Source organism: Pinus tabuliformis, chromosome 2_1 (assembly GCF_031772625.1).
Source record: "Pinus tabuliformis cultivar Carrire ecotype Pingquan chromosome 2_1, CPIR1, whole genome shotgun sequence".
NCBI classification, from domain to species: domain Eukaryota; kingdom Viridiplantae; phylum Streptophyta; class Pinopsida; order Pinales; family Pinaceae; genus Pinus; species Pinus tabuliformis.
This window is the reverse complement of record NC_142299.1, coordinates 861,414,879-861,441,274: the sequence shown is the minus strand read 5'-3', so window position 1 is coordinate 861,441,274 and position 26,396 is coordinate 861,414,879. Positions and strand designations below refer to the sequence as shown.

The 26,396-nt window shown below is 41.1% G+C and overlaps 1 protein-coding gene across 4 annotated transcripts in view; it reads right to left on the bottom strand.

Moving 5' to 3' along the window:
• LOC149203398 (phosphoenolpyruvate phosphatase-like) overlaps positions 1 to 26,396 on the bottom strand; it is a 345,157-nt gene that overhangs the window by 261,781 nt on the left and 56,980 nt on the right. For 3 of the 4 annotated variants that reach the window (XM_089403422.1, XM_089403423.1, XM_089403424.1), the window contains 2 exons: positions 5,353 to 5,554; positions 3,852 to 4,052 (listed from right to left, as the gene is read on the bottom strand). In XM_089403422.1, coding sequence (XP_089259548.1) covers positions 3,852 to 4,052; positions 5,353 to 5,544 — 393 coding nt within the window. In that variant the 5' untranslated portion in view covers positions 5,545 to 5,554. The remainder of the gene's footprint in view (positions 1 to 3,851; positions 4,053 to 5,352; positions 5,555 to 26,396) is intronic. The other variant, XM_089403425.1, reaches the window with a different exon arrangement.

The following is a 26,396-nucleotide window of genomic DNA, read 5'->3' as shown; positions in this document are numbered from 1 at the left end:
CTCCTTGCAACTCTGATCACTGGTTTGATTTCTCTCAGCAAACCCCGCTCTAGAAAATCGAACTGACTGATCAACTTGGTGTGTCTCCAACTAACCCTCAAGCCTCCTCTTATACTTTTTCTGTTGAGTCTTCAATGGCCGAGATTAAATCTCTAATCAATGGCTAAGATTAGATTTGGCTTGATCCATATCATTTAGAACCATCTCATCCAGTTTTATATTAATACCCATTAATATTTTAATTTTCCTAAGTTTAGACTTAGGAACTCCATTAAAAATATTAATTATTTTAATATCTCTCTAACCGGGTGGAATTTTACCAAACCATTTCTAAGTCTTGGAGATCTCATGTGCTTTAGCCTCTCCACCAATTTTCATGGCTAGAGCACATCCGATGCTACCCAAATCAACACACCAGCACCGACACCCTTTGTCCCTGTACCGTACCTCTGATCCTGAGTGTCAAAAACTTAGGAATCCCGCATAAAGAAGCAAGGACTCCTCCTGATGAGGCAAGAGATGCCCCTCCCTATGGAGGTGGTGGTGGTGGCCCTCTGTCCGCCAGACTCTCTCCATCTGTCCCACCACAATCCTACTCCACCTCGTCCTCCTGGTCACTGTCAGAAAAGACCTCAATATAATGTGCTCTACCTTTAGTGCACCTATGGCCAAGTGCTCAGGGCTCTCTGCATGTGAAGCATAGCTTCCTCCTTTGGAGGTCCTTTTGTGTCTCCTCATCTAGCTGCCCCCTCCCCTGTGTGGTCCTCGGTGGTGGGGGTCTAGTCTCATGCCCCTTCTGTGGAAAAGGGGTTCGTGCAGGAAATGGCGCTCTGGTCTTGGGGATGGCCCCCTGTAAATCTCTGGCACACACCACCGCTTCCTGCAGCGTGGAGGGTCTGCGTGACTTCACCAGTCCATGCAGAGGCTCAAGCAAGCCCTCAATGAAGGTGTATACCCTCCTTGCCTCGGACAGATCCGGGACCATCACTGACATGCAGAAAATCTGAGAAGTACTGCTTTGGGTTGCTTGTTTGGCGCAGTTGTGTCAGTTCCCTGAAAGATGCCTCTAGATCCCTCTGATCAAATCACTCCACCACCCTCCGGGTGAAGTCCTCATAAGAAACTATCTAGGCATGCCCCAAAGTGGTCAAGCCGTGAAACCACCAGTCATGGGCTTCCCCCTCCAAGTGCAGCGCTGCCATCTTAATGGCTTCCTGCTCCGTCATCCGGTTGAGTTGAAAGTATGTGTCCATCTTTTCAACCCAAGCCCTGGTTGTGCACTTGGTAGTGCCATCAAATGTAGGGAAATACATCCTCCCTATAGTTCTCTGCAGCTCATAGTTTTGGGTCCCTTGTCCTCCATACCCCTTGTTCCTCTCACTCTGCTTGAGCTTGCAGTAATCTCTGAAGGAGAGGGCTTCTTTGAAATCTTCATCCATCACCTGCCACTCTCTAAAGTAATCCCCCATCTGGGGAGTGTCTTCCTCCCTTGTTGGTTCGATTTGTGCCATTGGCACGAAAGAGGGTAGTGTAGCCCTAGTTGGCACACTAACTGAAGGGCGTTGCGCTGCTGGTGAGGGGTGATCGAAAGGCTGAGAAGCCCCAGAAGTTTCTCCACATAAAAACCCTCTAGGTGTGGCCCTGTCTCTGTTCTGTGATTTGATCTCCTCCAACATGTCTTTCTGCCCCTTGGCCAAGTCACTCAAGGCCCTCAAGAGGCTATCGAAAGCCATCTCCTCCCTGCTCTTGGGCTCTGCCATTTCCTCCTCTCCGGCCACTGCTTTCCCTCTTTCCTCTGTATCTGGTGTAATTTCTAACTCCCTTTCTCTGCTCCTGTACCTCTGCCTCCAGTAAGTGATGTTCTCCTGGTCTTCTCCTCTCATAGGAAACAAACCCCACAGCTGAGCCAAGAACTAGGCTCTGATACCATTGTAATGTTCCTAAGTAGGAATATGAGTGATATTTTAAACAAATAAACAATGCAGCAGCATAAAATTAAAAACATGCATTATACATCCATAAAACACTGTAAATCTGGAACTGCTGAGCCATATATTATAAAATATGAGAGCATAGGTACAATATAAATGAGATGGTGCACCTGGGCTTGTCTCAAGGACAAGTTGGACCAAACCCAAGTGATGGAATAGCTGAGCTGAAGGCTACCTAGTTGTTGCACCACTCTGCACTGCGTTGTTCCAATAACACTGTTGTCTTGCTGAACTTCGGTCTGCTGGAATGTGCCCAAAAACTGCCCAAAAAATTATATCCTTTCAGCCTCGGACTCCTTGGACAAAACCCAAAAAAAAAACAGAAGGGAATTTCTCTGGTTTTGATCTTGGATTTTCGGCCTCCTTGGAGCCTCTCGCCAGCGGCTACTGCCAAATTCGACTTGTAGGAAACAACCTGCAAATCCCTCTGAAAACACCCCTAGAATGTTGGGTCCACCTGTGCTAACTGACTCCTTGCTCCCCAGTTGACTACTCTCCCAAGCACCACAAGTTTGTTGCCAGAGGCCTCTGCGCAATCCCTTTGCCCAAAAATTCGTACTACTATAACCCCTGACTAGCTAACTGCAAAACTCAGCGAAATTGTCCTCACCCAACAGCCTTCCCAACTCCCGAAACTCCCAGCAAGATATGGACCCCCTGGCTGGCTCAATCCCCTCCTGCATGTTTCTGGCTGCCCAGAAAATACGCAGTCTCTTCTGCGTCGCTGGATGAAGTGTATGTTAATGCCGGAACCCCTGAAATCTCTATGGAACAACATCCCTAGGGCGGGCACAGATAGTCCCCCGAAGTAGAGGTTGAATCTCCCCTGCAGAAAATTCGTGACTAAACAGCGGGTAGACTTGCTAAGCAGCAGAGCGTACAAAGGTAAGTTTGTTTGTAAAATGATCAAGATGCTGCAAAATGAAAGCTCCTTCCTCTTTTATCACCTTGGGCCCCCTTAGCCTCATGTGGGCCCCTCCTTCCACTAATTCGATTCCCCTCCAACTCATGCAATGGCCAAGTTCGAATTATTCATGTGGGTGGCCCCCACATTCCACTAGCTGCCAGAAATAAAATCGAATTGCCTATAGTTCCTAAGTTCTACGTGTGGGGTCCTCTTCCTAAGCCAAAAATGATGCCAAAATTGTGTAGCTGCACCCCGTGACTAATACATTTGAGAAAGGACATGACATGGGTTAATTAGGATGCAACCATTGTAGCTCGCTTTTTTCTAACACAGCAATACAATTTTGATGAGTATTGAGAAGGAATGGGATAGGATGATCCTGTTCCTGCCAGCAGTTATTCCATCTGTCTGGTTGGCTGAGTCCCAACAGAAATAAGAGAGTATTGCATGTTCCAAGGTCCGAGCATAAGGACCTCCCTCAATCGATGTTGTAACAATTGTATAGACCATGCAATTTTTCGATTCGATCTACCAAGGCATGGACCAGCCCTTCTGAATTTGGATTCTCACTAGGTGGATGATGAGGATGATCACTATACATATTCGACTCAAACCATCACCAGGGAAAAGGCTGAGGGGCTGGTTTGGTGGAACATCTGATTCATATCCCAATTACTGGATAACCTAGGTGATAAAACCTCCAGTATATATGTAATGTATAGGTTGTAATAGATCATTAAAAATAAAGCAATAATGTTTCTTTATCTCATTCTTTTTTACTTTGTCTAAACAGTGATTTATTTTAGTTAGTTTATTTCTTCCTGCCATTTATAGTCACCTTCATTTTTCCTATTGTAGTATGTGCAATAATTTACAGTACTCTTAAGAACAATCCTTCTAGAATGATAATAAAAGTATAAAAGCATATAATCATATCAAGGGCAATACGATACCTCAAGGCCATCAATAAGACAATGATGAATGAAACCAGACGTATAGTTGTAAAATGTGTATTGTGTTACTGAGCCTTCTGCAGAATGATCATAATTATGCTCTGTTGTGCCATAAAACACCTCACTGGATCCAATCTCTGCAGGAGTAACCCAAGACACAATAATTGCCTTACCCTCATAATCACCTTGAGTTATATGCACCTGTTAAGATACCATGCCATGGTTCCCAGATGGTTAGGTTTGTCAAGTAGAACGTTAAAATTCAAGAAACAAACACTCTAGAACCATTCTTTTGTACTAACACATGTACACTATTTGCTAAAACTCTGAATTTAGGGTAATGGTTGCACAAGAATTGAGTGTTATAAAGCAAAGAATTGTAGTAGAAGACCTCCATTCAACAATAGTAAACGATTATCGTTAGCCATTACTTAAGTACCACAGTTATATACAAGTAATAACAGCAGGAATGCATTACAAGGGTCATGTAATAATTACAAGGCATGCGTTAATTATGCACATATGTATGTGTCATTAGTGTGCATTTGTATCATGTGTGCTGTTTCATCTATATTGGGAACACATTGAGTCACGAATGTACATGACGCATAATGCACATATGTACAATAATGACACGTGTGTGAATTAATTAACCGACGTACATGGACAAATACACTATTTAGTATTGACACATACATGCGAGCTAATTACCCCCGTGTCAGTGATTTTTGTAGATTAGCAAGCTGATGATATTCAATACATAAAGTTTCTTATGTTTGACAACATTGATAACTAATCTGGCAGCCAACTTTCATTTCTTGGTTCACGCATTAAACCTCCAAGGCAATCTGAAGTATTTAGAATGGCTATGTTTGAGGTTGGCCCAAGCATTCTAGTAACACGCTAGTCATAGGTTCACACTTCATTGTAGATAGAAGCCAAAAATAAATAGAATTTGGAAATAATGAACTACAAACTCCGATAAAATTCAAATAATATCTATCACGTAAGTATTTCCGTTAGTTGAAAAAAAGATATGTATCCAAGATAAGAAAAATAAATCATCCTAAATACGTTCAACATTTGTAATAACACCCTTAACAATAGAATACAACAGTCCTATTTCCGAGGAAAAAATAGAATACAACAGTCCTAACAATAGCATCAAGTCATACTTTCTGCTATATTTAACATAATGAGACGATTGCTGAGAACCAACCTAAGTTCATAACTTGAAGTCTTTGATGACAACGCATAGGACTTTGCCCTCAGCTTAAAATTCTTATATCAATAAACACTTTGTCCGTATATTAACTAAATAACATTTTTTTTAAACTCTACGAGGAAGGACTTTTGAGTTACATTGACAAAGCTATTCCTCCAAAGTTAAGCACACTATACACTTGAATAAAAGAAATATTGTAAAAGATAAAATCATGGTGCACAAATATGACCCTTCTATTCATGCAATGCAGAGATATGTTAGCTCTCCAACATATACCTGTTCTGGAGCATTGTAACCATTAGGTATTGCAAATGCTGGATTATCAAGGGGCATATCAGTAGATGCCCACTGAGGGCGAACATAAGTGCTGGTAAGCCCAGCATTTATATCCCTCGAATGAGAAAGCAGCACCACAAATAAGGTCAAAAGCAATTGCAGAAGCCTTGTGAAATCTCTAGAGTATGACATGATTGGCTACCTGTAATATCCATCAAGTGTCAGATTTAGAATCAATGGGCACAAAAATAAATAAAATAATTTCATCATGCTGACAATGTTGATAGAAAGTATTTAGCAAAGATGTTAAAAAGACTTGCAACCGAAAAAGAAGTTAGAAATATTGGAGCCTTGAAAAGAAAATGTAGACATCAGCATGAAAGCTTATGGTGGTGTCTTGCATCTTGGCAACTGGATACGTTTACTAGCTGTCTTGCTTGTTTCCAAATGGGCCAGAATTCTAACATTGGAAAGGATTATGCCGATTTATTTACGGAGAAAACCCAGAGATAAAAACGTGACTTCCCTTGTTAACTTGGAACATTTTCCCCTTAGAAAAGTACCAAAGTGGAGTAGGATGGATGACATACAGTTTTATAGAGTAGCAATGGCAGCTAAATCAATGATTAGAACTCAAAGTGATAGTGCAACATGGCAGGTTTAATCCGATTTAGAATTCAAACAGCTAGACAAGAGAATGGAATGACCGCCCAACTAACATTGGCAAATGTGGTTTTTGATGCCTCTGATATTTATTATTTGACTCAGGGCTCCTTGGGCCTCCTTGGTTTTGCAGAACATTGGAAGGCATGGCAAATACTCTCCAGTCATCTCTCTTGGAATTATCAAGGCCTGTGCAGAGGGTGGGACTTTAGAAGGTGTGGCATTTGGTGCTTCAAAAAGGGAATGTTCTCCAGGTTGGCAGTGAAGGAGTTGTGTAAATAGGACTTGATTCAGAGGCATGAAATGTGGGATGTAAATACTGAGTAGCCAGGGTTCATGGATATGGGGTCAAATAAAAGTGTGAGTATCAGGCACTAGGAGTGTGTATCACATATCTATCTTATGTGCCTAACCCAGTAGGTACATCAAGTGAGGCATGCAACAGAGGCAGCTGGCACGGGGAAATGGGCCCAAGAGCACCAGCATGAAGCTTGAAGCACTCAAACATTCAACCACTCAAGCTAGCCCACTGGGATCCCCCACTCTTTCCCAGAATATCTGGATGGAGAGTAGCTCAACCAACAACCACAGTAGCCAATGGAAGCCCAATAGGACTTAGACTCAAACCTTAGGCAGAATAAAACTGGAGAGCTCACAGTGAACAATGAATTCCACCTTGAAACAGTCTATTCAAACCAATTTTGTGAGTGTGTGTATTATTATATATAGTTTTTCATTATAATCACTTGTGAGCTCCTTGAAATTAATCGCTTGTGAGGTCTCTGAATTTAATCACTTAGGAGTTCTCCAAATATAATTGCTGGAGAGATTGTTCTCCAAATTTGATGGCATGAGCTTGGGAAGACTGAAAAGGGAAACCCCTCCGCACTTTGGCAGACTTGCAAGAAAAAATGATGGAGGGTTGCTGAATAAAAATCATGAATAATAAATGTGAAAATTCCCACACTCGAAGGAACCCCTACTGCAGCAAATCTGAACCTACTTCACCTACTTGAGTTTTTAACATACATTAACCAAGTCATTCTTCTGAATACTGAAGCAAATTACTTTTGCAACCTACACTAATTAAATATGTGATCTCATAAAACAGAAAATAGAGCAAAGAACAAGATACATAGGACACACTTATTTTTGGACACAATAGTCGCTGAAAAAACCCAATGCAGGAAAACCGGTGCCGCAATTCTGAGGGTTTATTATTATGCAAGAGAAATATCTGAATACAAATCTAGGATGCTCTCTGTAGCAATCCTTTAGAGAGAAAATACTGGCAGGAAATCTGAGTGAATTTTACCTCACTTCACCCGCCATAATTTCAGCTGATCCAGCACAAGACTGGCTAACCCCGGCTATTTATGCGTTGGTTCTGCGTCAACCCTACATCACCTTCTTTGCCCTCTGCGTCAGCTCTCCCGGCTATTCCAACAGTTCTCGACAGTTTCGATTGTTCTGGATTTTGCGTGACAAGCAACGTTTCTGCTCTGCACTGGCCCTTTTGGCTCTGCGTCAAGACTGTGTGGGCCCAAACTGGCCCAACATCAGCTCTCCCAGCGACTGCACTGCCTCTCTGCAAGCTCTCTCCGCCTCTTTGTCAGTGTTCTCCATAAAGTCCTTCCAGATTCTCATTGGCCCTCAACTGCAAGATCTCCCAATCAAATTTCCTCTTGAGGTCTTCTCACCTCAAAATTCGATTTCCTCAATCTCTCTGTGTGTGTTTCCAAATGAACCCCAAGCCTCCATTTTATACTTTTCTTGTTTAGTCTTCAACGACCAAGATTAAGTCTCTGAACAATGGTTAAGATTAAAACATGACTTTATCCACCTTCTAGATCATTCTCATCCATATTTTGATTAATACCCATTAATATTTTAATTTCCCTAAGTTTAGACTTAGGAACTCTATTAAAAATATTAGTTATTTTAATAAAATACAATCCGGATGGAATTTCCACAAATGGTTTTTGGGTTCTTTAGAACTCATGTGCCTTAGCCTCTCCACCAATTTTCAAGGCTAGAGCACTTCCGATGCTACCAAAAACTAACAGTAAAAATAGTAAAATGACCATTTCTTATAGAGCTATATGGCCTCTAATTCTAATTACCAAAAATTAGAATGGACAAACTTGAGTGCAATTAAATTATGATTAAATTCAACTCTCAATTATGATTGTAAGGAAAAAAATCCTAAAGACCAAGCAAGTCGCAAAGAATGTGAAAAAAAACATTGAAATGTTGATTTCTGGTAGCATCGGATGTGCTCTATGTCTCAAATTTTGCAGGGAGGCTTGGGCACATGTATTCCAAAGAACCTAGAAAGCATTTTTGAAAATTCCAACCAGAAACAGTTTTATTAAAATAATTAATTATTTTTAATAGGACCCTAAGTCTAAACTTAGGAAAATAAAATAATTAATGGGTATTAATCTAACTGTGGGTGACGGGGCGTAACTTCTAGAAGAAGACGAGGATCAAGCAGAAATAATCTTAGTCATTGATTAGCTTCTAATCTAGGTCGTTGAATGTCAACGAGGAGATTTTTTAAGGAAGCTTGAGGGTTATTTGGAAGACACACAGAGAGTTCAGAAGATCGAATTTCTGAAGCAGAGCAGCTGTCGAAAGAGAAATTCAAAGTGAGCTTTTGCAGAGAAGGGCAGAGGGAGTTTCAGCTAGAGTATCTTCTCAGGAGCCAAGGATACTTAGCAGAGAGGCAGAGAGACACAGAGGAGGCAGCGCAGAAGGTAGAGAGGGTGACATAGAGCCAGGAAGGGCTCACGCAGGCCCCAGGCAGAGAGACACAGAGGAGGCAGCACAGAAGGTAGAGAGGGTGACATAGAGCCAAGAAGGGCTCACGCAGGCCCCACGCAGAGCAGCACAGTAGCTTCTTGCGCGGAGGTCCGAATTTGCTAAGGAAGCTGACGTTTCTGAGCCAGGAGGGCTGGAAAAGGCTTTTGAGGGAAAATCAATTCCCAGTTGAGCTGACGCAAGGACTTAGAGGCTGACACGAGGCCCACGCAAGGTCAGCTCAGAAGTAGGCGAGGAACTCGCAGTTTAGCTGTCAGATCAGTCGGGACTTGCAGTGTAAAGCAAGGTAATCTCACTAGTTTCTTTTGCTAAGTGATTTTCTCTGTAACTGGATTGTCGGGAGGGCATCCAGTAGTGTATTCAGAAATACTTCAGCTTAATAATAAAAACCCTCAAATCTACTGCACCGGTTTTCCCACATTGGGTTTTTCCGAGGACATTTGTCCAAAAACAATTGTGTCACTTATGTGCATCTTTCTCTATTGTTCAGTTTCTTGTTTCGGCATATTATTTAATTGGTGTAGGCTACAGCATATGTATTTCGATGTTTGTCGTAGGAAACTGTAAATAACTTGTTCATGTAAATCTAATAAGTAGAAGAAATATCATCAGTGTTGTAGTAGGAATTCCCAGGTTTAAGGAATTTTCACATGGTATCAGAGCGAGTGCAGGGGAAGCAAGAAGAACAATGCCGGATAACCTAGCACTGAGCAGAAAAGGAGGTCGAAAAAGTTGCAGGAGGCAACAGTTCGAATCCCTAGAGGGGTTTCTGCAGTCCTATCCAGAGGGCTAAATTTCAAGGCAGTCTCTCTCTGAGTGAGTTGACAAAGAGAAGGGCTTCCAAATAGAAATTCTGTCGTGGCAAAGGGAGCAGCGTCGAAGCCTCAGCGTGAGGAAGAGTTGGTGGGACGCAGTTTTTCTGCAAGTCGTTTTGTTGGGGAGAAAGACATCAAAAGAGAAGAGAAGCACTGTGAGGAAATTTTTCCTCAGAAGACTTCTCGCCAAGAAGTTTGTTTTTCTATTGGCTGAGCAACAACTATAGGAATTTACAGGGTAAGTTCCTCAGATAGAACACCAAAGGACACCGCTCACAAACGGATCACAAATCAATACACTAGTATTCTTGACGTGGTTAAAACCCTCAAAGAGGGAAACAGTCCACGGCTTGAACCAACGCGGCCACTTCAGGCAATTTATTAATAAAAGAATGAAAATTTACATAAGCTTCTCTCATGAATGGTTACCCTACAAATGACCCTCCATGCTCTTTAAATAGAGGTCATGGACCAATCGGGTGTTAAGCCACGGATCAAGTGTCGGTAATCTCGAGGAGAGAATGAACCGTCGGATCACTTCATGTCTAGAACATATCGTGACCGTCGGATTGTAAGTTACAAAAGTACATAGTAAAGAAACACACTTTACCTAACTCTATACTAGACCAAGTTATACTATTTCCTATGTGTCGGAATATCCTAGAATCCCCCCTTAAGAACAACTTGGGATAAGATTGAAGGATGTACAAATATGACACAATAGGAGAAGTAAGGAAGCATTAGAGCCTATCCCCCCTTAGTGACAACTTCCTGAACTCCAACCATAAATCGAAGTTTAGTAAACTTCGCCTCTGCAAGAGCCTTTGTAAAGATGTCTGCAACTTGATCATTTGTTGAACAATATTGCACTTCAAGAACATGGTCATGAATGAGCTTTCTCATGAAGTGCATGTGTAGTTCAATGTGTTTGCTGCGCTGATGTTGGACTGGATCTTTGCATAGTTGAATGGCACTTTGATTATCACACCAAAGTGTAGTCGAATGTTGCTGCTGAAAGCCAAACTCTGACAGGATTTGATGAAGCCACAGGGCTTCCTTACTAGCTTCTACGGCACCACGATACTCTGCTTCTGCTGAAGAAAGAGAAATGGCACTTTGTTTCTTGCAAACCCATGTAATAGGTCCTGAACCAAGAGTGAACACATAACCTGCAATAGACTTCCGATCATCAGGGTCACCAGCCCAATCAGAATCAGTGAAACCAACCAATAGAGGAGATGCTTCTACACTGTAATGAATCCCAAACTGAACTGTACCTCGAACATAACGAAGCAGTGTTGAAAATATCGGTATCGGAAAAATATCGGCGAGAGTCTAGAAAACATCTTATCGGCAACATCAGAGAATATCGGCAAGCATAAAAAATGCATAATATATTCATTTTTTTTCAGAGTTTTAAATAGATAAAGCAATAACAACATGAACTAAACACATTGGCACATAAATATGAAGAAAGCACTGAAATATATGATGTCAAATAGAAATTATACATCAAACTTCAAAGGCGATACCAAATCCTGTTGATCCTTGATAATTGTCCAATCAAGGACTTAAACAAAATAACATCACATATCCTGTTGATCCCTGAAAATTGTCCACTCAAGGACTCAAACAAAATAACATCACATATATAAAAGTATCTCATCATCATGAATTATAAACTTATATGTAGCAAAACAAATAAACCTAGCAACTAGCCATCTGAGACCAGTGCCCTCTCCCTAACAGCTATCTTTCTGTCTTGTTCAACAATTGCTTCAAGAGCTTTTTGTATAACCTCCGCACTAGCAACCATACAAGGCATTACATCTGCATCATGTGCAGGGAGTCTAGCCAGATGGTATTTCAATCACGTAAACCCTCCTAACATCTTGGTTCCACACAATTTGCATGATATATATGCCCGATTTGCCCCACCAACAAGCTCCCCATACTCCCAAAATGGGTCCAAGGCTTTTGGCATATTTGACATTTGTAGTGAACTAATTCAAATTTCAAACCTAGGGCACAAAAGAAACAAAAAATTGGCATTAAACCCCCCAACATAAAGAAATAAGTAATAACCACCTCATTTAAAAAAAATTACTACATTATTTGCATTTTGCAATGTGAATGAAAAATGGCAATAAGAGGGTGCATAAGAAAGTTGAAAAAAAAATGAAGCTTGTTGTCCAAATATGGAGAAAACCTTTGCATTGGCTCATGGGCATGAAAATCATAGCAAATGGAAAAAAAGCAAAGAAACAAAATGTTGGTAGGCAAAGAGGCAAGCAAGCATAACCCTAAATCTATGAAAAAATCATTAACATAGGGGTTTTTAAGAACATACCTGTTAATGGAAGAAATGGAGTTTGACTCATTGTTCTTCAATATTTTGATGATTTGATCCACAAAAAAATCTTAGTTGGTGGTGATAATCGTTGTTTAATCCTCAATCCCTCCTTGACAACCACCACAAAACTCTTCCCCTTCCTTCTCCAACACTCAGAAATAGAAATGAAGAAAAAAAATTATGATTTTCCCTTTCTGTAGTCGCGGAATAACCTGCCTAATGATATTTTCTATCGTCTCGTGATATTTTGCCGAGATATCGGCGATATCTCGGAAATATTGCGATATTTTCGGGAGCCAAAATATAGCAATATTTTCTCGGCGATATTTTGGCTCACCGAAAATATCGCGATATTTTTTGTTATTGGCGATATCTTGCTGATATTATCATCACTATAACGAAGTATTCTTTTAGCTGATTTCCAATGACTTTCATGTGGGTTTTGCATAAACCGAGCAATAAGGCCAACAGCAAAGGAAAGGTCAGGACGAGTATGGGTCAGATACAAAAGTTTTCCTACAAGTTGACGGTATAAGGTAGCATCAACTTCAGGGGAAGTACAAGTGACTGAAAAATTGGCTCCAGACTGAAAGGGAGAAGGGGTTGGCTTACAGTCTTCCATGTGAAAATGGCATAGAAGATTACAGGCATACTTGGACTGGGAAAGGGAAATACCTTCCTTGGATTGCAAGACTTGAAGACCAAGAAAATAATGCAAGTGTCCTAACTCTGTCATTTCGAACTTATTTTTAAGGTTGGACTTCACATGGTTTATAAGGTTGGGATCACTACCAGTAAGGATAAGATCATCAACGTAAAGAACAAGAATCATAAGAGACTTGCCCACTTTCTTGGTGTAAACTGTATTGTCAGAATGACACCTAGAAAAGCCAGTTTCTAAAAGAAAGCTATACATTTTGGCATATCAAGCCGGAGGGGCTTGCTTGAGACCATAAAGGGATTTCTTAAGCCGACATACAAGGCTGGAGTTTGTTTGTATAAAGCCAGTAGGTTGTTCCATATAGATTTCTTCATGTAAGTCCCCATGCAAGAAGGCAGATTTAACATCCATCTGATGGATTTCCCATTTGAAAGAGGCAGCAAGGGAAAGAACAAGGCAGATAGAGTTCATTTTGCCATCAGGGGAGAAGGTTTTAGCATAGTCAATGCCTTCAACTTGTGAAAAACCCTTAGCAACAAGACGAGCTTTATGTTTATCAACTTTTCCATCTGGTCCATACTTGGTTCTATAAACCCATTTGCATCTAACAAGTTTACGTCCCTTTGGAAGAGGAACAAGATCCCATGTATCATTCGCCAATAATGAACGATACTCTTCAGTCATAGATGCATCCCAATCTGGATGGCCTGAAGCTTCTGTAAAGGTGTCAGGATCATAATTCGTTGAAGCTTGATCCAGTAAAGAAGAGGCTCTATCGAACTGAGAACGTGTATGTCGTTGATCTGTGGGATCACCGACAAGAGCACCTGCTGCATCCCGAGTAGCACGAACCCATTTTGGAAGCGGAGGAGCTGAAGGAGGATCCTGAGAAGGTGGGGGAGGATTGGCATCCTCACTGTCATCATCTGAAGAAGAAATATTATCAGAAGTAGAAGGGGTAGATAGAGGTGGCACATCCGCCGAACTAGGCTCATAGGCCGATATATTTTCAGCAAACTTTACATCTCTTCTAATGATAACATTTTTGGACTTAAGTGTAATAATTCTATATCCTTTGACATCTTCAGAATATCCAACAAAAATATATTTTTCACTCTTAGGTTCTAAAGCTTTATGTTTCTCATCTGGAATATGGGCCCATGCTTCACTTCCAAAAACACGAAAGTGACTTACATCTAGTTTAATTGAGCTCCATGCTTCTTCTGGAGTGATATTCTTTAAAACCTTAGTAGGAGTGCGATTTAATATGTAATTTGCACAGTTAATTGCTTCTACCCAAAAATTAAGACTAAGTCCTTTAGATTGAAGTATACAATTAGCCATTTCCTTTAAGGTGCGATTCTTCCTTTTAGCTACACCATTTTGTTGTGGAGTATATGGAACAGTATGTTGCATTTGAATTCCATTCTCAATGCAAAAGTTGATGAGTTTGTTGTTAACATATTCTCCGCCATTATCAGATCTTAGCTTAAGAATTTGATGTCTAGATTGTTTTTCAACAAAGGCCTTAAAAGCCAAGAACATGTTAAATACTTCACTCTTGAGTTTTAAGAAGTATACCAAGTGCGTCTGGAGAAATCATCAATGAAAGTTAAGAAATACTTGTAGCCAGAGAATGAAACAACTGGAAGTGGGCCATATAAATCACTATGCACAAGCTGTAAAGGGCCTGAGGCGTGCCAAGAGGTATGTTTTTCAAAACTATCCCAATGATGTTTTCCTACACATCTAGAACAAACACCATCTCTGCAAGATACCATTGGAAGACCTTTCACCATATTTTCTTTACATAGATTCTAAAAGGAGCGATAGTTTAAGTAACCAAATCGCTCATGCCAAAGTTTGCTCACTTCATCATTATGAGCACAAATACAGAGGGAGGATTCGATGACCCAAATTTGTTAAACTTATACAACCTTGTAGAATCATCAACAATGCCAGTAGCTAAAATCTATCTAGGATCTCTTAGGTCCTTAATTACAACATCGTGAGGTGAAAATTCAACAATTTTACCTTCACCTAAATGAGTTATTTGATATACAGATAAAGGGTTGCAAGATAAGGTTGGAACACATAATACATCATTAAATTGACCATTGTCTAGATGAAAAGTTCCAGTCCCTACAACACTAAGAGATCTATCATCACCAACATATATATTTTTGGTGTTACAATCATTTAAAGAAGAAAACATGGCTTTGTTTTTTGCCATGTGATAAGAAGCTCCAGAATCAATGAGCCATTCATGAGAATGAGAAGAAGAAGATACATTTAGTGCATAACTAGACCAAGATACTTGACAACCACATGCAGAAAGTGTTATTCATGAAGATGAAGTTGAAGTTGAAGAGTGCTCCAAATGGATGTTATGCTTCTTCATTGTTGCTTCCAAAGCTTCCATCTTCTTAAAGCATTTGGATTCTAAGTGGCCATCTCGATTACAAAAGTGGCAATGTCTATCAATCTTCTTCCCTTTGTTTTTATTTGCCTTATCATTTTGTTGAAATGATTTTTCATTTTGAGACTGAAATTTCTTAGGACCCTTGTTTGGTTTAGGACCATTCTTTTTAGGACACTGCTTCTTAGGATTCTTTGAATTTGGTTGCTGGTGGGCGGCTAAGGCTGTCTTAAAGGAGTTTCCAAAATTAAGAAGACCAAGATTTAATAGTTTTTCTTGTTCTCTTATCAAGGAATCACAAAAGGCATCAAAAGCGGGGGACTTGTAGTCTTGTCCTTGAGAAATAAATGTTTTTCTAGTAGAATGAAAAGGTGGAAACAAACACAGAGTACGCTGGTCCCAACTTAGCAAGAATGGAATAGATAAGGCTACCATCTTCTTTCTTAACCTTAACACCTTCCAAGAGAAGTCTAAGGGTCTTGAACTTGGACAAAAAATCTTCAATGGAAGAAAAATAACTGGGGTCTAACGTAAGCAACTCATTTTCAAGTTGACGAGCCCTAATTTCATTTTTTATTCCAAAAACTTTAATGGGTTGTTTCATTGCTTCATTAAGCATATCAAGTTCTGCGATATGGAATCTAAGGTCTGGAGAAATAGACATCTCTATCAACCCACGTGCTTGATCTTGTTCATCTTGAGGTTTGGTTTTTTGGCCTGAGGCTATTCTGTAAAGACCTTTACTTCTAAGTAAATCCACAATGTAGGACCACCATTGGAAATAGTTGGTGCGGTCAAGAATAACTTAGCATGGAATTTCCATTTTAACAGAAACTGAAGCTGTAGATGCTGAAACTAAGTGTTCCAATGGAAAGATCTCGAAAAATTAAACTGATTCAAAAAAAACAGCTCTGAAAACGGCTTCCGAATGTAGAAGTTATGGCTTTTTGAAGAAAATTTGTTGAAGATGCCGACGAAGTGCGTGAATGTGCGGAAATGAATGATAATGTTAAATTTTAAAAAAAATCCCCCTCCTTTCCAAACTTAATCTAATTAGCTCACTTTAAAAAAAAATTATGTGACTCACTTTTATAAATAAGTGAAAATCACTTTTACAATGGTACTTTATGAGCTACCCACTAAATTGTAACTTAAATAAAAGATAAAGACACTTTAAAATTATAAGTGACTCACTTTTTATAATGGGTGAGAACACTTTTACATAAAGTAACTTTAAAACATAAGTTACATGTGCTTTTTGGAAAAGTAACTCAACAAAAAGAAAGACTTGAACTCAAAACCTCTATTCTCATAAAGTAACTTTGGACCAAGTGAGCTAGTTTAAAAGATTAGTAATTTTTGGAAAAGAGGAAGGGGTTTTTTTTTTTTTTTTAGTCACTGAAGCTTTGGAGTGCATACTTACTTGAAAAAACTCTTTTTTGCCTACAAAACAAAAACCACAAAACCCAACACGGACATACAAAAAAAACAAACCTTATGGCTTGAAATTAGCTTTAGCCGAAAATTAAATATTTTCCTCAATGTTTCTGATTTTCCGAGATCACACTAAGACGCGGCAGAAAAGAACATACGCATGAGAAAAATCCTTCCTTTCTGTTTTTGATTTGCCCAGATTGCACAGAGTCGCGAGGCAAAGAGCATACGCAAAAATGAAAAGTATAGATCCGGTAATAAAAAATAGAGAGCTAAATAAACCAAAATAAACAAATAGATGAATAGCTAGAACTGCAAATAAAGATTGTATACCTCCAGATCTTAAAAATGACGTTGTTAGGGCTACCGGAAACCTAAGTCACATGACACGAGGACACGAGACACGGAGGACACGTAAATACGTGGTATTCAATACGAAACGCAGCGACCTGGAAACAGGACACGGGGGACACGTTTTATATATATTTAATAAATATATATATATATATATATATATATATACCGAAATATAGTTTTTTATCCATATTAAATTGCAGGTTGCAGGCTTGCAGCTTATCTAATCAAATCAAAATATAATTACTTCTCAAAGTTCATAGTTCACTTTAAAAAAATAAATAGAATCAAAATTTACAACTTACAAGCACATAAGAATAGATATTAAAACCATAAAATGCAGATTTTCCATTAAGTCATCAAAATCAAAATGTATCACTGTTCAGTGCTTGCAATGTACATAGATAGATCATAGACTACAGTAGATACTGACTCCTGAGAGAATGCCAATGGAAAATACAAAAGAGTAGATACTAGATACTAGATACAAAATAAGTAGGAATATCATAGCTCGGTACTGGTCCATGAGTCATGACTCATCACTCTATCAATAGTCCATGTCCTCTATGTCATAGTCACCATCACTGCCACTGCCATCTAACTGTACTCCATCCTCCTCCTCTATGCCCAATCCAGGATCTGCTGCTGTGGAGGACGACCCCTCAAGATGCTGTGTCTCATCATCAAAAGTCACTGGCTCTAGCACTGGGTCATTAAGATCCATGTTGGCTAATGCCAACTCAATACTGTCGTCCAAGCCCATATCATCAGGAAACACATCCCACATCTTTGTTTTTCCCTTCAACCACTCCTGTCTCTGCCTGTAAATAAGACGAAGGTTGGTGTGCACATACACCATTGTCTCCGCCCTGGATTGCTCAAGCCTGCTCTTTTTCAAACTATATAGATTCCCGTAAGTGCTCCAATTCCTCTCACAACAAGAAGATGAAGTAATTTGAGAGAGGACCCTCAAGGCTAACTGTTGTAGAATAGGGCATGCTGCCCCATGAGTTGCCCACCATGCATAGGCACTTTTGACCCCCCTATCTCCAAGTACATCATACGCCCCAAATCTCCTGGTGCCAGTGGAGAACTCTACAAAGCCTTCCTCCACCTCAAGAAAAGATGTGTTATCCTGAAACATCCTTCTGAATGCTATCTTCCTCCCCTGTGAAATCTCTCCATCCATGTGAGGAGGGTATCTGTGTGAGGTCCCACCATGGAGCCACTCTTGACTGTAGTACTTGGGATTCAAAGAGTGAGCTAAGCAATGCAAAGGTGTGCAATTCTTATCCCACCTAGAGATAAGAATATCCTGTATGGTGGACCATAAGCTCTCTGCTGATGTCTCATATGCAGGGCACTCATTCTCCATAACAATAGTCTTCACAGACTCAATCATGGAATCCCAACCCTCATAAACCTCTCCTAAGATGGGCTGGTCCGTGTCTGCAAACCGCAAGAAAGAAATGATAGGGTTCATGATCTTTATGGTAAGATCCACCCTTTCCCACCAACCATCATCTAACACTATGTCCTTTACCTTTTTTGAAGCTGTTTGATCCGTCTTTCTCCAAAAAGACCAAAGATCTGAAATAACCATGGCCCCAAGAGCGGCCTTCACCTCCTTCAACCTCTTAAGCATGATGAATGAGGAAGCAAACCGAGTATCTGCAATCTTCAACAAGGATAGATGTGTGTACTCTTTATATATTGTGAGGGCATTGGTATGGTTTTGCACAAAATTTCGGATATGGCGTGCATCCTCAATAAGATTGCCAATCCATGTCACATCTGAAGCAATAGATTTGAGTGCCAAATTCAAAGAGTGAACAATGCATGGTGTCCAAAATATTTGTGGATATTTAGTTTCCACAATCAAGCCAGCTGCTTTGCAAACAGGTGCATTATCTGTGATAATTTGCACACAACTTTCAATGCCTACTTCTTCAATAACTTTAATAAACAGCTCACCCATATATTGTGCATCTTTGTATTGTCCAAGAGCATCAACTGCTTTCAAGAAAACCGGTCCATTTTGAGAATATACCATGAAATTGATGAGAGGATGGCGTGCTGTATCTGTCCATCCATCAGAGACAATACTGACACCAGATGAGATCCATGATGATTTAATAGGTTGTAGAATTTTATCCACCTCCTTCCTTGCCTTCACCAACAATGTGGTTCTAAGTTTTTCTGAACTTGGAGGCACATACCCAATTGGAGCCCTATCAACTAGAGCTCGACACATCTCAATAAACATAGGAGACCGTGCAACATTAAAAGAAATGAAGTTGAGATAGAAAAAGAATGCCAATGTAAGATCAACCTCATCTCGCTGCTCACGCTGAAAAATCTTGTCCATTGGACCACTATAAGTTTGGGCTGCCCTCTTTTTTGTTGGCTGAATTTCTTTTCTCCCAAATCTACTAATATTAGAATTCCTCAAGAATGGAAGAGGATCTTCATTTTTACTAGCTTTCCTGCTTGCTGCCACCACATTCACAGAGCCAGCTGCATCCTCCCTTACCAAATCCATTCTTTCGTCCTGACTGATAGTTTTGCATGATGCAATTCCACAAGGCAGGTCCAACAAATGGCCCCTAACTCGATTGTAAGTGCTCTTATATTCAAGCTTGCAGAAATTACAAGACCATTGCACATTCCCTCCCAGACCAGTCTTTGGCACTTGCTTCTTGGTTACATACTTCCAGAGAGGGTATTTTTTTAGCTGTGCTTGTTGTCTTGCTGCAACAGCATCATATTTTAATGTTGGCTGAGAAACACCTACAGCTTCACTTGAAGCACTTGGGGCACTATGACCAACAGAAGGTGAAACACTTGGAGTTGGAGGGCGGGGACCACGAAAAGCACTGCCCTTCCTTTGACCTCTGCCGGCTGCCTTGGATGATTGAGCCATTAATGTGAGAACTGTTATAAATTCCACACACCTTCACCTACAAAAAAAACAATTAAAGTCTTGCTGTTTCTTACTGTCTGTAAATTGTCAATTTGTCACAAACCTACAAAAAAAACAATTAAAGTCACAATTAAAGTCTTGCTGTTTCTTACTGTCTGTAAATTCAAATTGTCAATCTGTCTGTTTATTAATTATGAATTTGACACTCTACACAGGTAAGAGGATGACTATTTGGCATAAACTTGTATATTTCTGTCTATATCTGTCTCTGCTTTTATTGCACAAAAATCTGAGAACAATAAAAAAATTAACTGCTTGTGATTGCAGCAGTTTTGTTATGCACAATGTACGTTTGGCATTACGTGTACATAAGGAGATATGCTTATGAGATGGAGCACAAGGTGTCCAAAGAACAAATTGGCAGCCTATTCTCAAGCTTAAGCGTGGCCAGAGTTCCTGGAATTGGGCTTCTGTTCTCGGAACTGGCACAGGGAATTCCACTCATATTTTCACATTTTATAACCAATCTCCCTGCTGTACATTCTGTTGTTGTATTTGTTTGTGTAAAGTATTTGCCAGTGAACACAGTCCCGGCTGAAGAACGCTTTCGATTCCGACGGGTTGATCCAAAAGAATACAAAATGTATCGATGTGTTGCGAATCGCGATGTATGGTTACACGGATGTGCGTATTGGGAATGCCAAGACTGGTTCTCGGTTGCTTAAGAGAATTGTGGTTAACACTGTATATCGGATACAAATTACAATTATTTCGGCCAGTTCATTACGAACTCTCAGTTCACCATTGCTGCTACCTAAGGATCATTTCCAGTTACTAGAAATAAAAAACTCCAGAAGTACTGCGTGCAACGTTAATGCTTGTTACTGTTACTGGTTACAGTCTTACAGAATAATGTAAGTATAAAAACCCTGCCGGTGGGCTCAAAATATACAGCGAGCAAATGTAACGTGAATGCTATTGCTTACTGGTTTAAAACTTTAACGCTGGTCCTGGTTACGCTGGTCTTGAACGAACAGCAGCTCCACACGACACACACAGCTCCCGCAGCTACACACGACACACGAACAGCTCCAAACAAACGAAAAAAACCCTGACGCTGACGTTATAAACCGAATTTTTTTGCAATACGTATTCAAAAATCGAAATACGTTATGGCAACGTATTCTCTGTACCGAATACGCGTATTCTAAATTCATGACACGAAGGGAAAACGTAGAATACGTATGCTATTTTTAGGACACGTCAAAAATCGTATTGGACACGTATTTGGGCCGTTTTCGTGTCCAATACGTGAAATACGAGACACGGGACCCTAGGGGACGTGTCCTGTGACTTAGCCGGAAACCTTTTCGCATGAAACGAAAGGGGTTCCTCATTGGAACAGATGCTCCTAACACAATAGAGCAGTCTTGTCGGCCCGAAAGCAGTCAGAAACAGTAGATCTAGGAAACGACAATCGGATGCAGTTGTACCGACTTCAAAATTGGATCACCAACGGATGCGGCCCTCAAATAGCTCTGATACCATGTAGGAATTTACAGGGTAACTTCCTCAAACAGAACACCAGAGGACACCGCTCACAAACAGATCACAGATCAATACACCAGTGTTCTTGACGTGGTTAAAACCCTCAAAGAGGGAAACAGTCCACGGCCTGAACCAACGCGGCCACTTCAGGCAATTTATTAATAAAAGAATTAAAATTTACATAAGCTTCTCTCATGAACGGTTACCCTACAAATGACCCTCCATGCTCTTTAAATAGAGGTCATGGACCAATCGGGTGTTAAGCCACGGATCAAGTGTCGGTAATACCAAGGAGAAAATGAGCCGTCAAATCACTTCATGTCTAGAACATATCGTGACCGTCGGATTATAAGTTACAAAAGTACATAGTAAAGAAACACACTTTACCTAACTCTACACTAGACCAAGTTATACTTAACTATTTCCTATGTGTCGGAATATCCTAATAACAACAACAAGAAGCAGAGAGGAGCAGTTTGACAGTTTTGGTGGCAGAAATGGCAACCAATGACTTGAGATATCAAGACAGGTTGGATGGAGCATCCATCTACGTCATCTGGAAGGCGAGAATGTCATTCCTTCTAGATGAGCATGCTCTTAAGACATATGTCAACAGCATGGTGGTTGTGCCTGCAAATGCAGATCCGCTAAAGAAGTACAAGGCAGAAATGGCGAAGGCAAAGAGAATGATCCTTGACGGAGTGAAGGATCATGTAGTCTGTCACATCGCTAGCAGAGGGACTGCTAAGGAGATGTGGGATGCGTTGTCTACGCTATATCAAGGCTCTTCCAAGCAAAAGGAAGATGTACTTAGAGCAGAAACTGAGATCTACTCAGATGCAGAAGGGGGAGCGTGTGGATCCGTTCCTCACGAAGCTTCAGGAGACCCGAGATGAGTTATCAGCTGTGGGGTCTACACCTCAAGATTCCGAGTTGGTTAGACTAGCCCTCAATTCTATCTCAAATGAGTGGCAAGTCTTTGTCCAGAGTATCCTAGGCAGAGCGACTTTGCCGAATTGGGCTGAGATGTGAGCCGCTCTTAAGCAAGAGGAGCTGAGGAGAGATCTAGTCAAGTGTAAGCTTGACGGAGGCAGCAGCAATGGGTCAAAGCCCAAGGAGGAGGAGGAGAATGCAGCCCTTGCATCAAAGGGGCAACAGGAGCAGCGAAGGCAGAAGAAGGACATCCCAAAGATAAAGTGCTTCAGGTGTGGTGAAATGGATCATTACGCAACACAGTGTCCTCTCAGGAAGAAGAACAAAGATGAGAAGCACGATTCAAAGGCTACACCCGTGAAGATCAAGGAGGAGGAGTTCGCCATGACAATGGAAATACCTCCAAGAGGGAGGTGTGATGATTTGGAGTTGTAGTTTGAAGAAGCTTCAAATGAGCAAGATCCTTGAAGAGCCCACCTCTTGGATCAATACCTTGCTACGAGAGCCCAGTTTTGTGGTAGTAGGATGGACTAGTGTCAGATGGTACCGAGGAGTGTCAACGAGACAATTGCAGTGGCTAGGAGCGCCAGAGACTGAACAGCACAAATAAGAGTTGGCATCAGTGCAAATGGCACAGAGCAGAGGTCAGCAGCAGTGCAGAAGATTCAAAGGGTCAACGCAGAGACTAGCAGTAGTCAAGCTCCAACATTCACATGGTATAATATATGAAAATTCTATCACTGCAACATCTGATTTACTTTCCCTGCTTATTTTCAATAAGTTATTTATGAAATTCCTTCAATAAACATTAAAATAAATTCTGCTGCAGATATCACACCATAATTCAGAAACAAACACATGCACAAGAATCAACACATTGACACAGTTATTTTGGACAACAATCCCCGAAGAAACCCAATGTGGGAAAACCAGTGCAGCAAGGGAGGATTTTATTATTCAGCAATTCTTTCGTACATCAGGGTGCCAAACTAGCTTACCCAACAGAGAGAAAAATTCTTCAGCACTTCTCCCAGTCCTAGCGTCAGCCTCGCTGACCTCTGCGTAGCTCTCTGACACTTTGCGTCAGCCCTAGGCCTCTTTGCGTCACCCTCGCAGGCCCTCTAGTGACTGCGCAGTCTGTTGTTGCCTCTGCGTCTACCTCTTATGCCTCTGTGCTAGTCTTCTGGTGTTGATCCTGACCCTCTGTGCTGGTCTTCTGGTGTTGATCCTGACCCTCTGTTCTGTACTTGCTGCCTCCTGCTGCTCTCCAAACCACTAGTTCGAATTTCTCAGCTAACCTCGCTCTAGAAATCGAACTGACTAGTCTCCCTCAGTGTATCCTCCAACTGACCCTCAAGCCTCTTCTTATACTTTTCTTGTTGGTCCTTCAACGGCCAAGATTAAATCTCTAATCAACAACTAAGATTAGATTTGGCTTGATCCATGACTTTTGGAACCTTCTAACCCAGTTTTATATTAATACCCATTAATATTTTATTTTTCCTAAGTTTAGACTTAGGAACTCCATTAAAAATATTAATTATTTTAATATCTCCCAAACCAGTTAGAATTTTCCCAAACCATTTCTGGGTCCTGGAGATCTCATGTGCTTTAGCCTCTCCACCAATTTTCATGGCTAGAGCACATCCGGTGCTACCCCAAATCAACACTTCCTCTTAGCGAGGACTGTGCTCTAGTAATACTCCACACTAAGCATTACTCTGATCATACGACATCGGTACCTGTGTTGATGCTAAGCCTCCCGCCCAACATCATCTGCATTGTTGCATCCTGTACTACAGCTCCCTCTACATCCGTGTTGCTGCTGGTCCTTCTTCCCAACACTGCATCTACACTACGAACTCTTACTCATCATGTTGCATCGTGCTACTGCTGACTTCTACTGCACTACAACATCATAACCATTTCTGCTATTGAAATGGATTCTTTATCATCCCCATCTTCTCCCTGAAATAATCAAACTTGGTTTATCCAAGGGCCTTGGTAAGGATGTCTACCACCTCTTCTCCTGTAGGAGTGTAGCTCAACTGTACATCTCCTTGTTGGACACAGTCTCTGACAAAGTGACAGGATATCAATATGCTTTGACTGATTGTGAAACACTGGATTCTCAGAGAGCTTGATGCAACTCTGATTATGGCACATGATCCTGGTCGCCTCCATTTTTCTTCTGAATAGGTTTACAAGCAGTTTTCTAAGCCATATGGCCTCACACGAAGTTGTGCTTGCCGCCATATATTCTGCCTCAGGTGAGCTCAGAGCCACGGACTTCTGTTTCCTACTGCACCAGAAAGTCATTCCTGATCCAATGTTGAAACAGTACCCAGAGGTACTTTTCCGATCCACTGAACTTCCTGCCTAATCTACATCAATAAATCCACTCAATCTGATATCCTTACCCCTAGTGTACAAGAGTCCATAATCGACTATTCCTTGTAAATACCTAAGAACATGTTTGGCTGCTGCCCAGTGTGCCCTCTTTGGTTCCACCATGAACTCACTGAGGGTGTTGATAGCATAGCAAATGTCTAGCCTGGTATTGACTAAATACATCAGAGACCCTATGAGCTTCCTGTATAAGGTGGGATCAACATCCTTGTCTTCTGATGCATCAATCTTCTTCCAGTTGGTGATCATTGGAGTATCCATGGGTCTACAGTCCTCCATCCTGAATCTTTTTAGGATTTCCGTAGCATACCTCCCTTGCCCAAGGAAGATCTCTCCCTTCTGCTGTCAAACTTCCAACCCTAGAAAATATTGCATTCGTCCCAAATCCTTCATATCGAATTTTGTGGCTAGATTCTTCTTGCAGTCCCCAATGAGCCTGGATGATCTTATCAGAAAGAGATCATCCACATACAATACTAAGATTAGCGACTCATTCTCTACAACCAGATAGTAGAGATTTGGATCTGCGTCACTCTTGGCAAATCCCATCTTCTACAAGTAGCCATCAATTCGACCATAGCATGCTCTAGGTGCCTGTTTCAGCCCATACAGGGCTTTCTTCAACCTGCATACATGAGACTTTTTCTCGTGTGTCTCAAAACCCTCTAGTTGTTCAATCTCCCACCCCATCTGATGAATCTACCACCCCATCTGTGCTGCAAGAGATATCACGTCCTAATAGATGTATACCTGGCTATCGGGGCGAAGGTTTCCTCATAGTCAATTCCTTCCTTTTGAGCATACCCCTTAGCCACAAACCTGGCCTTATATTTCTCAACACTGTTGTCTGCAGCGTATTTGATCTTGGAGATCCATCTCGAACCTACCACTGATCTGTCTTGAGACCTTGGCACTACCTCCCAGACATCGTTCACCATTATGGAGTTGTACTCCTCTACCATCGCATCTAGCCAAACCTGATGTTAAGCTGCCACCTGGAAGCTGGCAGGCTCCCCATCTTGAGCTACTAATGCCTGATATCTATTTGGTTGTTTTCACTCCCTCTTATTGTTTCTTAGCGCACCGATGAAGTCCTCTGCATCTCGCAAAATCTGACGAAGTTCCCTGCTAGTTCTTCCTCTACCAGCAGGTGCTTCTGTTAGCTCCTCCTCATCCTATGAATCTTCCTGATCCGAGGAAGAATTCTTTACTTCCGTTGGTTGAAGAGGTTTAACCAACGACTCCTCTTTTGACTGCTCCTCAGAAGGCATCTCACGAGATTTTCTGAAAGCCCTGTCCTCCATGAACTTCACATCTCGTTGAACCACTACCTTCCTGCTCCCTGGAAGATAGATTCTGTATGCCTTAGCATTCTCGCTATATCCCACTAGATATCCTTTTTCCGCAGTTTGATCCAGCTTTTTCCTCTTTTCCTCGGGTGCATGGCAATATGCTAAGCTCCCAAATATCCTGAAATGACTGATTTCAGGTATCTTCCCTGTGAAAACTTTCTCTGGAGTAATCTTGCCCAACGCCTGATGAGGAGTCCTGTTCTAAACATAGACTATTGTGTTGCATGCTTCTGCCCACGGAAATTTTAGCATATCCTGATCATACATCATGGCCCTCGCGCTTCTACAATAGTCATGTTCTTCCTTTCTGCTACTCCATTCTACTCCGAATTGTAAGGAGTTGTCCACTCTCTTTTG